This window comes from Branchiostoma belcheri, unplaced genomic scaffold (genome assembly GCF_001625305.1).
Source record: "Branchiostoma belcheri isolate BF01 breed outbred unplaced genomic scaffold, Haploidv18h27 scaffold157, whole genome shotgun sequence".
Lineage (NCBI taxonomy): Eukaryota > Metazoa > Chordata > Leptocardii > Amphioxiformes > Branchiostomatidae > Branchiostoma > Branchiostoma belcheri.
This window is the reverse complement of record NW_017803013.1, coordinates 565,987-579,553: the sequence shown is the minus strand read 5'-3', so window position 1 is coordinate 579,553 and position 13,567 is coordinate 565,987. Positions and strand designations below refer to the sequence as shown.

General features: G+C 40.9%; 1 protein-coding gene across 1 annotated transcript; it reads left to right on the top strand.

The window, feature by feature from the left end:
* On the top strand, window positions 1-13,467 carry LOC109465768 (DNA helicase MCM8-like). The gene is given in 32 exon segments (XM_019763208.1): window positions 1-240; window positions 3,647-3,751; window positions 3,754-3,789; window positions 3,957-4,039; window positions 4,161-4,221; window positions 4,439-4,527; window positions 4,733-4,842; window positions 5,039-5,094; window positions 5,232-5,332; window positions 5,449-5,490; window positions 5,696-5,781; window positions 5,989-6,071; window positions 6,281-6,349; window positions 6,505-6,728; window positions 7,002-7,064; window positions 7,397-7,465; window positions 7,562-7,639; window positions 7,906-7,978; window positions 8,122-8,186; window positions 8,396-8,439; window positions 8,586-8,672; window positions 8,913-8,976; window positions 9,237-9,292; window positions 9,453-9,489; window positions 9,777-9,842; window positions 10,136-10,186; window positions 10,362-10,427; window positions 10,594-10,686; window positions 11,054-11,130; window positions 12,349-12,433; window positions 12,676-12,765; window positions 13,043-13,467. Coding segments are annotated over 32 exon segments (2,520 nt in total). The 5' UTR covers window positions 1-143; the 3' UTR covers window positions 13,157-13,467.
* Window positions 13,468-13,567: the final 100 nt, after the last annotated feature.

Genomic DNA, 13,567 nt, shown 5'->3' with positions numbered 1-13,567 from the left:
GGTTCCACTACTGAAGACGGAGGCATACCGTCATCATCATCATGGCGATTGTTATGAGGCGGGAACTTTGAGTCCCTTTACTTCCCTGAAAATATTCCTGAGGTTTACTGTGAAACGTAGTGTTACTTGACGTAGGACGGAGAATGAATAACAGAGGAAGTCAGTCAAGAGGAAGACCATGGTGGCGTGGGCGTGGTGGGCGTGGTCACTACAGCAGACGTGGTCAGAGAGGTGCAGGTGGTGAGTGTGGCTTTAGTTTTGGTATCTTCAGTGCTGAGGAAGGGACGTCCCTAACCATTAAAATCTGACAAAGCTAGGAACTCATTTTCATCTGAGTGAAGTGAGGAAATCTGTGCCTTACCCAATGTCACAACATCGAGGTATGTTTAAATTATGGTGGATTTGAATCCAGGACCCATGGGTTCTGGGCCGGGTTTACGGAAAAACCTGGGCTGTCTACCTTGCCAGGCTACCTTACCAGTCTACCTTGCCTGTCTAGGACGTCAGGCTACTGAACTCCCCCCATCCACAGCCTCACGAATGGCAAGACCTCCGAGCAGCCGCGCCCCCTGGCGGAATGCATCAGAATTGCACCCACTCCTTTGGCACATGCGTGTGCACAAACCTTAGGCCTGACTAATCGCGCTCCTGGCGGCCGGTCGCCCCGAAGTGGGTGGGGAGCATTAACCTCCGGCCGAGTAACACAGCAAGAAATCTACTGAGGCGAATAGAAATATAAAACTGAACAAGATATTATATTTTATTTTAATTTTTCTTCTAGAGTTTTAATGAGCCAAGGGTAATCAACAGTAACAGGGAGACGGATCTCGTGGTTACGTTGAGAGCGCGCGGGTCGGGGTGTGTATTGTATCAGAACAGGGTGAACTTTTAACCTTTTGTGCGGGGGCAGCATTGTCCATGCCGCACATCTGTAGATAATCTTAGGGACTGTACGATATTTACCGGAGGAGGAGGGCTGGTGCAAAAAGGATCCGGAAAAATTTTTTTCCATGGCCCTCGAGCTCCCCCCGGCTCAATTTTTTTTCAATGGCCCTCCCCCCAACCCAAACAATTTTTCGGTAATTTTCCATGTGATTGTTTCTTTCTCTTTCTCCTTCCGAAAATTCCCGAATACAGTACGCATCGTGATCGAAGTACGCACCCCCCGATTTGGGGCTGGTGGGAGACAAATATTCCTGTCTGAAACGTACGCACGGCCGGTACCACTGTGGACATGTAGTTAAAAAAAAATTCTTAAAAACTAGATTTATGCCGTGTACTACGTGATTGTATGGTAACGTAGCGGGAAACGCTTCGGCCTTGTTTTCACTTCTGGCCGCAGCCGACTTGCAAGACGTCGCCACCGCGAGGTAATCAGGTAAGGCAAGTCCGGCGGAACGTACAGCTTTGGATCCCGGAGAGTGTTGGTGATCAAGCAAGCAATAGTCTATAAAGATTTGTGAAAAAACAAACAAAATATTTAACTATTGATTCTATCTGTAACGGGGGGTAGTTCAATGTTGATGCACACGTACGTAGCTTTGTTGTTTTTAGAATACGAAATGCGCCGAACACTTCTTTAATAGCGCCCGCCCGATCGACCCATGGAGAGAAACAATCAAACGGGCGGAGAACTGGGCGGAGTATTTGGGTGTAGAGGTGCTACCGAATTTAAAATTTCACACCGAAACCAATTACGCAACAACTAAAGACTACTGGCGATTCCGAACAGGAGAAAGTGAAAAGTTTGACTGCGTTTCAAGTACTAGTAATCTCGTTATGTGATAGATGTTTTTGTCACAAAATCAAAGGAATAAACACTCCGAGGGAATATTAATTTGTACTCCGTAAAAAGTACAGTCTGTACAGAGGAAAAAAAAGACTTCCTTCTCGGGGCTGTCCTCAGTGCTGCCACGGCTCTGTCTTCTTCAGCTGTAGGTGTCGGCTCGTCAAACACCCCACCCATCGGCCGGGCGGTAAGATTTCATCAAAGACTACATTTTAAGTTAACTCCGCCCCTATCATTGAAGCTTGCCGAACAGTCGGGTCCCGTAGGAGTACATCTAGCTGGAATTTGCACCTCGTACTGGCTGGTATAGCCCGCTACAAAGTAATTTCCTGTTGCATTTATCAAGATTTAAAAATATTTGTGATACGAAGTGAAACATGGATAATAATTTCTGTCAACTGAACCTTTGAAACGGCATGGGCATAATATTTGTTGAAGTTCAACTCAAGCCGGAAGGGCATTTAACTGACCATCAGTCGAGGCACGACTGTTATGTTATCACGTTACGTTACGTTACGTTACGACGAACAAGAACGTTCACGCGGCTTGCGGACCATTTCAAATATTACCACTCATAAACCTCTCGCAATTGTATAAGTACTTACGGGAGGTTATTTTTTCGGCCGGGGTTCCACTGAGATCGGCGCCGGCTGGCTGGGGAACGATCCTGTCGGCATGACAAAGCGTCGGGCGTCATTGCCAGTGACCTACATTTTCTTACCGTGGGTGACTTGACTTCTTCTTTTACCGCAACTTAGTGGCCCTTAGTGTCAATATTGACGATAGTCAGAGGAAATATGTTCATTTATTGAAGTTTAACTTTATTTCCACTAATCAATATTCTTATCTAAACATGCTATGGACGATCGATGTCGCTCTCCGTGCCGATGTTCTGCTATATACTGGGTCGTCCATGGATTTGTCGGGGGAAACCACAAATAAAGTACGCACCCGGTCTTGGGCAACGGCCCGAGACACTTTTGGGATTTTAAAAAATTTAAAAAGTACGTACTATATTCTGGAATTTACGGTGTATTTCTTGTAATTCTGTACTACGCAACGCCATACATTTCACAAAACCTTTTCGGTGGCCCTCCCCCCTCCAGGCCGATTTTTTTTCGATGGCCCTCCCATCGGTTAAAATATTTTTCCATGGCCCTCCTCCCAAGCCCCCCCAAAAAATTTCAATGGCCATCCCTCTCCTCCCCCCCCCCCAGTGCACCAGCCCTCCCCCCGGTAAATATCGTACAGTCCCTAAGATTATCTACAGATGTGCGGCACGGACAATGCTGCCCCCGCACAAAAGGTCAAAAGTTCACCCTGTTCTGATAATACACACTCCGACCCGCGCGCTCTCAACGTAACCACGAGATCCGTTTCCCTGTTACTGTTGATTACCCTTGGCTCATTAAAACTCTAGAAGAAAAATTAAAATAAAGTATAATATCTTGTTCAGTTTTATATTTCTATTCGCCTCAGTAGATTTCTTGCTGTGTTACTCGGCCGGAGGTTAATGCTCCCCACCCACTTCGGGGCGACCGGCCGCCAGGAGCGCGATTAGTCAGGCCTAAGGTTTGTGCACACGCATGTGCCAAAGGAGTGGGTGTAATTCTGATGCATTCCGCCAGGGGGCGCAGCTGCTTGGAGGTCTTGCCATTCGTGAGGCTGTGGATGGGGGGAGTTCAGTAGCCTGACGTCCTAGACAGGCAAGGTAGACTGGTAAGGTAGCCTGGCAAGGTAGGCAGCCCAGGTTTTTCCGTAAACCCTTCTGGGCCAACCACCCAACCATAATTAACTCTACACCACACGATCCCACTTATTTTCTCCATGTCTATTTTTAACACCTCATGTCCTCAGGATCAGGTTCGACCAGCACCAAGAGAGGTGGGTACAGTGGTTCATCAGGAGCCTCCCAGACTAGACCGCGTTTGTCACAGACCATCCTGGAAAATATCATCCCCTCCCCTACAAGGGCTGGCACCTGTACTTCCCAAACCAAGGTGATGATGGCAGCTCTTGTATGTCAGACTTATGCCTACTAGTACATTACCAGTTTAACAACAATTTTCAGTTTAATTAGTCATTGTTAATTTTGCCATTAAATCATTGGTCACTCAACGCATGTCGCTGTGCTCAAGTGGATTTTCTGGGTGCCTATTTTTTTCAGTTTACTCAGAGCATTCCCCTGATGTTGTGAGGACACAGGCCTTTGAGAAATACTTCCTGTCTATCCTGGACTTATATGACAAGGTAATTCAACTTCTGATGTGTCATACTGTTTTCTTTTTTTATCTCAAGTTTGAGCCTGCATGTTTCTAACTTGATCATAATGAACCTTTACAATATCAAGATGCTTATTTTCTCCTGACAGGATGAAATCGAGCAGAAAGGTTCCTTAGCCATAGACTTCAAAGAGCTTCTTCAAGATGAAGGTACTTGTAATGTTTATGGCTTGCTTGGTCATCCGAGCTTATAATAAATGCATGACAATGATGTTGCATATAGTCTCCTTACATGTAAGGCAAGTATCTACATATAATGGCAATTACACCACAACAGATCAAACAGTGGCTTATAGTTGGACTTCTTGAAAAGCCCACTGAGTCTCTTGTACCATTTTCTTTAACGATCCATTTGTTAACTGTTCAGGAGTCCGTTCAACCGTCCCAGACATGGCCAGTGTGATGAAGGAAACTCCAGAGAAGATCCTGAGCTGCCTGGGACTGGCTGTGCACCAGGTCAGACCACAGGAACTGTCAGGAAATACCAGGGCGAGGGGAGGGCGACAAAATAGGAAACAAGCTCAATAAGGTTGACAAAAGATACAGATGAGAAAAAAAAGTTATCATTTAGCTCATAATCATTTACTGTTATAGCATCTGCCCAATGTAGTTCTTTGACCTCAATATGAAGATACTAGTACATGTGTATATGTATGTATAGGTCCTGACCCATGACCTGGAGAGGCAGGCAGCTGCCCTACAACAGCCTGGGGAAGAAGATGGAGAAACTCCAGCTGTCATAGCTGTTAATGTCCCCCTAATCCACACCAGGTCAGACCTAACATGCTACGTAATGTGATAACTTTTATAGATCACAAGGGATAAAGAAGTACATGTATGTTGGTTATGTGTACTTGAGTACATTTGTTAAAACATGTACTTTTGACAAATGATTATGTGTATTGTGTTAACCTTTTACATAAATTTGTATGCTTATTAAAATAAGTATTCTTGTTTAATTTTTCAGGGTATTCAATTATGAACCCATAACCTCTATGAGAAGGCTTAAGGCCAATTTCTATGGTAAGTTTTTCCTTTTTTCAACCATTTGTAGATGGTGTTTTAGTCATCGAAAGGGAGAAAAGGGAGCTTTCTGTCTTTCTGTTTTAAAGCATTATTTGTGGCAAAAGATAATAATCTCCCTGCTTCATATTTGTCAGGCAAATATGTGTGCATCAGAGGAACAGTGGTGAGGGTCAGCAATGTGAAGCCCATGTGTATCAAGATGGCGTTTGAGTGTCTTACCTGTAAGGGAGTGCAGGTGAGATAAGGTTGTCTGTTGAGTAGCTACATGTACATCATTGATATTGTTATCTCCCTGAATTTCCAGTGTTCCTAATTCTTTTTAATCAATTAAAAACATTTTTTTCTCCTCAGAGAGTGCTACTTCTAGAAGGCAAGTACTGCCTACCAACCAAGGTAAATGCTCCGCACATACAGTCACGTATGATTGATACAAACTTAAGATTTTTGTCCTTCTATTAGTGGATAAATAGAGCTTTATATGTGACAGTGACTTACCTGTAAAAGATGTCATCTCCTTCACAAACTATTTGCAGCCAGTGCAAAAGACATATAACATTACCTTTTCTTGACATGATTTTCTTTGGGTTCTTACTTGTAGTGTCCAGCCCCTGACTGCAGAGGAAGGTCTTTTGTTCCCCTTCAGAACCACCAGCTCACAGAAACTGTAGACTGGCAGACTATCAAGTATGACACAATGTTTTCTCAAGTAAAGAATGATGCTATAAAATGTAGATGACTGAATGTTTGTAGTACATTGTAATTGATATGAAAGATGGGAGAGGATATCAAAAAGAAAGATTTAAAGTACAGTACGTGTAGAATGCCACATACAGTGTATTCCATATAATCCCTTGTGCTGGAGGATGTAAGAATTCCTGTGGGTTCTTGCAGAGTACAGGAGCTGATCACTGATGAGAACAGGGAGGCAGGCAGGATCCCCCGGACAGTGGAGTGTGAACTGACCAGGGATCTTGGTAAATCTAATTCTGTTGTGAACGCACTTCTACTGTGCAACATGTAGCACAGAGCTTCAGAGACACTCCGACCATCCTGTCATGTTTGTTATTTAGACATTAAGTTGCCCTTGTTTGATTACCTCTGTATGTTGGACATCACCTCTATTGAAGACAGTATAAACACAGAAGGATTGTCCTCTCACATAAATATGTTGTCTTTTACACAGTGGATAGCTGTGCTCCTGGAGATGTGGTTACAGTCACTGGCATTGTCAAGGTCATGAGCTCAGAGGAAGGTCAGGCAATCCACACGTCTTTTGAGTTTTATTTTATATTATATATATTGAAAAAAGGTCTCTTTCAGTTGTGTTTATCCTCTACCATGTTAGCTGTGTAGATTGAATTGTTTGGTAGAAAAATGTCACAAAATCACAAGAATCTGGTCTTGTAGGAAGGAGGAAATCAAACCGTGACCAGTGCATGTTCCTCATCTACATCTCTGCCAACTCTGTGAGTAAGACGAAGGGAAGGAAGTCCACTAAGGAGAGCGGCACGTCAGGATTGGCTATGGACTTCACCCTGAAGGAGCTGTATGGTATCCAGGAGATCCAGGAGGACCCACATGTCTTCAGACTCATTGTGGGGTCTTTATGTCCAGCTATATATGGTCATGAGGTCAGGCTTACTGCCTTAGATTACTGTTTTTTGTGCTACATGGACCATTACTGTTGGTTTAGAATAAAGGATGTACCATGGACTTAGTGAAGTACTAGTTGACAGCACAATGTATATCTTTTGGAATGTGAGAGGGTAACTACTATGACAAATGAAATGTATCCTAAAATGATCTATCTTTTATTCATTGAATTCTTTAACCATTAACTAAAATATATTCTTTTCTTAACATCTAAAGTAAACAAAATACTTCAATTCCATGTATCTTTGCAGACAGTGAAAGCAGGTCTGGCCTTGGCCTTGTTTGGTGGCAATCAGAGGTTTGCTAATAACAAGGTAAGTTAGAGACATGTATCATAGCTGTAGATATCAGCCCTGAAATGTGCAGTCCATACACACAACTTGGTTTAATACTCCATTTATGAGTGGTGAAAAATGTATTTTATCCCATAACGTACACTTTGAAATGACTCTCAAGTCTCAACAAAACATTTAAAGATTACAAATTTAGCCAACTGTTACAAGTAGTAACTGTTTTGAGAATGTTCTTTCAAGTTTGAAATACATGTAGAAGTAAGCAAGCAAGGGTAAATGATGATGTCTCATTTTAATCATCCAGTTTTTGGAGATCGTTGCAGAAATCTCTGTGTTTTTTTTTCTTCATCTAGAATCGTATACCTGTCAGAGGAGATCCCCATGTTCTAGTGGTTGGTGATCCTGGACTGGGCAAAAGCCAGGTTTGTCATCTATAGTTCTTGCCAAGCTGTTTGTGACATTGTATTTGTAGTTTCCTTCAAAATAAGTCACCAAATGTATCTTTCTTTGATGGATAGATGCTCCAAGCAGTGTCCAATGTTGCTCCCCGCGGTGTCTACGTATGTGGGAACACAACTACTGCATCTGGACTCACTGTAGGTCTACCTGCATCTGACTACTCAAGTGTCATCCTTTATGATTTTAATTGATGAATCTTATCATAGTGTTTGATTGACAACTTCATCATACACAGTTGTTTTGCTCTTGTAAACAACCACTGTGACTGACAGCAGCAACACATTTTTACCTGAATGAGTTGACAAGTAGCTTACTGTCACTACACTTCTTTTGAGACTCTCCCTCTTAGACTTAGACTTAAACATCAATCTACATGTGTAGATGCACATCATTTGTTTGGCAGGTGACCCTGAGCAGGGACAGTGCATCAGGAGACTTTGCACTGGAGGCAGGAGCTCTCGTGCTAGCTGACCAGGGTAAAATGCACTTGTCTTAATCTTTTACTGTTATTTCACTACGAAGGCAGCTCATAAACCTTTAAGTTTTTCTTATCTTGTATGGCGAACAATTCACGGAGTCACACTGTCAGTATTATGATTCAAAACACTTTCTGTTCTAGGCTGTTGCTGCATTGATGAATTTGACAAAATGACCAACCAGCATCAGGCTCTCCTAGAGGCAATGGTAAATACTCTAGTAACAGGATACCTTCATTTATACTGATAAATAAAACTGGACTGCTTATCCTCTACTAGTCTAGCCTAGTGTAAAATTGTTCTCATTCTAATAGATCAATTTGTACAGTCTGCTATAACAGTTCAGCTCTCTAGATCTACAATTGATTGCCATAGATGCACACTGAAAGACTTTTGATGTTGTTTGTGTGTTACCAGGAGCAGCAAAGCATCAGCTTGGCCAAGGCAGGCATAGTCTGCAGGTGTGTGTATAAGTCTGTCTCAGTTCATGAAAATTAACTTTGATTTAGCAGAATTCTATACAGGACAGTAAAATTTCATTATACAATTCTCAGAAAATTAGTGAACTGTTATGAATTTCCTTAAGATGACTCTTCCCTCTGTCCAGCCTCCCTGCACGAACGTCCATCATCGCAGCAGCCAATCCCGTTGGTGGGCACTACAACAAGGCTAAGACTGTGGCAGAGAACCTCAAGTATGTCTCTCACAAATGATATCTTTAACTAAAACTATTACTATGCCAGTAACCTTGTACTAATCACAAATACACACAGATATTTCTACTACAAATGGAACTGAAAAAATTAAATAATAAGTAATTAAAATTCTTGCTAGTAATGTACGCATCCATCCCACAAACCATGGAGGATGTCAGTAACTCTAGTTAGTAAGACTAAGTGGCGTACATCTGTTTATTGTGTTTTTGTTGTTCCAGGATGGGTAGTGCCCTTCTGTCTCGGTTTGACCTGGTGTTTATTTTGCTGGACAATCCTGATGAGGTAATGACCAGTCAGTTCACCATGTTGTTTGTTTACCTGTATGCAAGCTTGTGAGTTAGATGTATTGGACAAAGATACATGATTAAAATCAGTAACTATTAGATAATGTATGTATATGTTCCATGATCAATCATAGACTACTGTACACACACAAATGTACATGTTCTTCAACTTTCAATGACAATACCAATCCCCTGATCATTAGGAGTATAATCTGAATGGTTTGGTTGGAAATTTCCATCTCATTTTTTTTTTACCAGGATTTGGACAGCATGCTTTCTGAGCATGTCATGGCACTAAGGGCTGGCAGATGCCGGTGAGTATACCTTAATTGATTATTGTTGGAAAATAACATTTATTGCATTCCCATTTGCTGTCGAAAATTTACATTGTAGTCATGGTTAACTTCCCTTTACTTAGATTCACTCGAACATAGTTTGTCCAGACATTATGACACTTTTCTCCTTTCCTTACAGTGACACCACAGCTGTCAGAGTGAGAAGAGATGCTCAGGTAAACTGAAGATTTTATGTACTTAAGGTTTAACTGAGAAATGATGGTTCAGGTAAGGTTCTCCGTATTCTAGGTACATTTGGACACGTATAAGCTTCTAAATGTACTTCCATATAAATACATGTATACTAAAGTAACTTTCTCAACACATCATGAATCTGCTTCTTAGTGGAAAAGCATATCTGCATAACAATGAGCTACATGTACAAAATATCCATTTTGTCATGGCTTGTAAGAGTTGAATGATGTATTGACATCCCACTGGTACCCATGTATGCTCTGTACAGACTCCTGACGATGACGAGGCCAGGAGACAGTGGGAATTGGGAAAGCCGGTGTCTGAACGACTAAAGGTACAGTTCTGTACAGGATTCAAGACAGTAATTGTATATTCTGTAGATGTATACATAAGAACTTGAAGAACAGTTCTGTTTTTGTCATGAGCCGGTCATTGGTTCGTATCTTTATGAATGATGCAAAGTAACATGAATAAAAGTAAATGTAATTACCTCCCTCCATTAGTCCTCAAAGAAAAAAGGTTATTTTTTTCTGAGTTGTTCAGGATTTTTCCAAGTCTGTTTAATAAGTAAAATGAGCACTTAAGTTTCATACATGTTGTTGTCAAACAGACTATCTTTGTTTTCAGATCAGCAGAGGTGAACAGTTCGACCCCATCCCACACCCCCTGCTAAGAAAGGTATCCATCAAACCTTATTTAGATTGCTATGTTTTCTGATTAAGACAAAGTTTACTGCTAAATTCTATGCTTTTAAAGGTCGTACCCATACTTCTGAAAGAAATAAGAATATGATGTTCAATATGATAAATTGCACAATTACTATATGTCAGTCAACATGTAATGTTTTTTGCAGTATGTGGCCTATGCAAGGAAGTATGTCCATCCAAAACTGTCACCAGAAGCCAAGCAGGTGCTTCAGGTCAGTCTTCCATTAAACCTACAGTATGCAACTTATGTTTAGAAAACACACGTTACAACAGTACAGAAAGTTAATCTTCTCTGAACACTTTGTAAGTTGTCAGTGCTTAAGAATGTCTATTGTGGTAAGTCAAATTGTAATCAAACTGTCTCCGACATGTTTTCAGACCTTCTACCTTGAGCTCCGTAAGGATCAGCGTGGCCCAGACAGCATCCCCATCACCACCAGGCAGCTGGAGTCTCTCATCAGGCTAACGGAGGTCTCTCATCTGCTCTTCTGGTCCTCCTGAAGGATGATTGCCATTTGAAGAGTGATCATCTTGTGAAATGTTGGAAATAGCTGCTTGCTTGAAATGATGCATAGAATGATAGATATTTCAGTTTCTGTCACAATATTCAAACACATTATGAAGGCTGCAGATAGACAGCCTAGAATGCTTTATTCTATCTTGGCCCATTCATCAGCTTTTGGAGTATCCAATGACTACTTTTATCTGCCTTTTTTGTAACAAATTATGCAGCATGCAAATTGTCTTTGGCCTTTAAAATTGTTAACATCTTCTGCTATTCAGTGCACTGGAAATGTTTGCCTTTACAGTTTGAAAATGTGAAGTGTCTTCCATGCAGGCCCGTAGCCGTTTGGAGCTGAGGGAGACAGCTACCAGTCAGGATGCACAGGATGTGGTGGAAATCATGAAAGACAGGTTAGATATTTTGTCAATGAAACGAGGTTAAAATGAAAGGACATACGACTGTCACCGGTCTGGTTGGAACCTTCCCATAGTTGATTTGTCTTATAAGGGTATAAGAAGGATGTTTTGTGTATGTCATCAGCTACAACAGATATTTAAACATTGATAATCAGATTTGACCACTCTTACAATAACTCAGCAACATAAAGCATATACAAACTGTATTGTGTAACAAAGCTGGTACATTATTACCTTCGCCAAGAAGGTTATGTTTTCAGTAGCGTTTGTCTGTGTGTGTGTTTGTGTGTGTGTGTGTGGTTTAGCAAGCAGTGGATGGATTGGAATGAAACTTGGTAGGTGGGTAGGTCTTTATGAGACCTAGAAATGATTAGATTTTGGGCCCCCTGGCGGCTTTCCTAGGTACTGCAGCAGAACTTCCGGTTTTGATATCTCGTGATCTGGACATGCTAGGGTCATGAATTTTGTATGGCAGATAGCTCTTGGGATAGGAAAGAAGTGACACGAGTTTGGGTCCCCTTGCGGCTTGTTCTGGAACTGCAGGAGCATTTCTTTAAAAATTTTCGAACGAGGATAACTCAAGAACCGGTTGACGGATGGTCATGATTTTTGGTATGTAGGTAGTTGAAGTGATGCTTGACATAATCAGATGACAATTATGCAAATCAGGAGTTAATTTGCATAATTAATGAGGAAATTCTATACATCTGCTTTGTTCGATAATAGAACTATGAAACACTTGTGACTTGAGAACGAGAAAAAACATCTGAGGATATATATTATGTAAATGAGGACCTAATTTGCATAATTACTGACAAAATTTTATGATTTAATAGTTGTAACTGCTGGGAATTTCATACTTGCCACATTTGGAAGTTAAGTGAAGGTGAACATCAATAAACATAATTTATTCAAATCATGACCTCATCTACATAATTTATGAGGAAGTGCTATAATAGCCTTTTTGTTAAAATAAGGCTGTCATTGGGTGGAGAATATGATCAACTGATATAATCCATGCAAATGAGGCTCTTATTTACAAAATCAATGATAAAAATTGTATAATCGCAAGGGTTAACATCATTTGGCGAAGGTATGAGGTCGTGGAACTCTTGTTCATAATGCCATGTGCCACATACCTAACACAAAACCATTGTTTGCCTAAAGGTATAACATTGTTCAATTCATTTAAAAACACTTTTTTTTCTTCAGCATGTTTGACACCTACTCAGATGAGTTTGGGCAACTGGATTTCCTGAGATCACAGAATGGGTCAGGCATGAGCAGCAGGAGCAAGGTGAGGTCAAAGCACAAGTGATTACTTATGACATGTTACATTATACATGTACCTTGTAGCTATTGTTTATCAGCTTGTTTTATAATGCTTGACAAAAATGTTTGTTCACACATCATAGAGACTTTCTAGATTTAGTTACTCTTCACATTTTTGTATGTCTCATTAAGCAAGTGCAGGCACATGTATACTTTGAAGCTGCTACGTATGTAATTTGTTGATACATATGTACAATGTTTCTGTAGCCGAAGAGATTTGTTGCAGCCCTGAACAGAGTGGCAGAACAGACCTACAACAACATCTTCACTGTGCAACAGATGAGGGAGATTGCACAGGTTTGTATAGGGACTTGCAATTTGGTGAAGTTTAAGCAATGATGTTGTTTTATGTCTTTGATATGCCAATGTTTAAGAATTTATCTGTACCATACAGTTGATTATATGGCCACATCCTCTATTAAACATAATGAGCACTTCACAATAAACACAATATATTACATGGAAGATTGCAAATACGGAGGAGATATATCTAGTAGGCATACCAGTATATCACTAGAAATAGGTCTGTGCATGTACAGGTCAATCTAAGCATGTCTTTTTTTGTCTTCTGCAGAATTGTGACGTGAAGGTTCCAGACTTTGAGGGATTCATTGCCTCTCTTAACAACCAGGGTTTTCTACTGAATAAGGGTTCCAGGGTGTACCAGCTGCAGACAGCTGGGGTCTGATCCACTCCCACTCACTCATGTGCAGGGTACAGCCAGTTACCCTGCAGACCTCAGGCTGATCTAGCAGCAACACGACTTGGACTGTATCAGTACATGTATCAGTTTGATGACTCAGCCAGAATCAAAGTTACTATTACATTCTGGTCGTGACTGTTTACTGGAAAACAGTTTGAATCTCCCTGGTTCCAAAGAGGTCATGTCTACTTTCATATCTGACTTGTTTCTATCTAATAGATGTTCTGTGTTATGTTCCATGTTCATCAAGTAAATATATAACTTTTATATATATATTCTGTTGTGTATTTATTTTACCAAGGATTTTTAACCTCCTTGATTGTACCAAGGAGCTTCAACGTCCTTGATTGTACTAGTACATACTATTACATGTAGAATGAGAATAAAACTGCAATC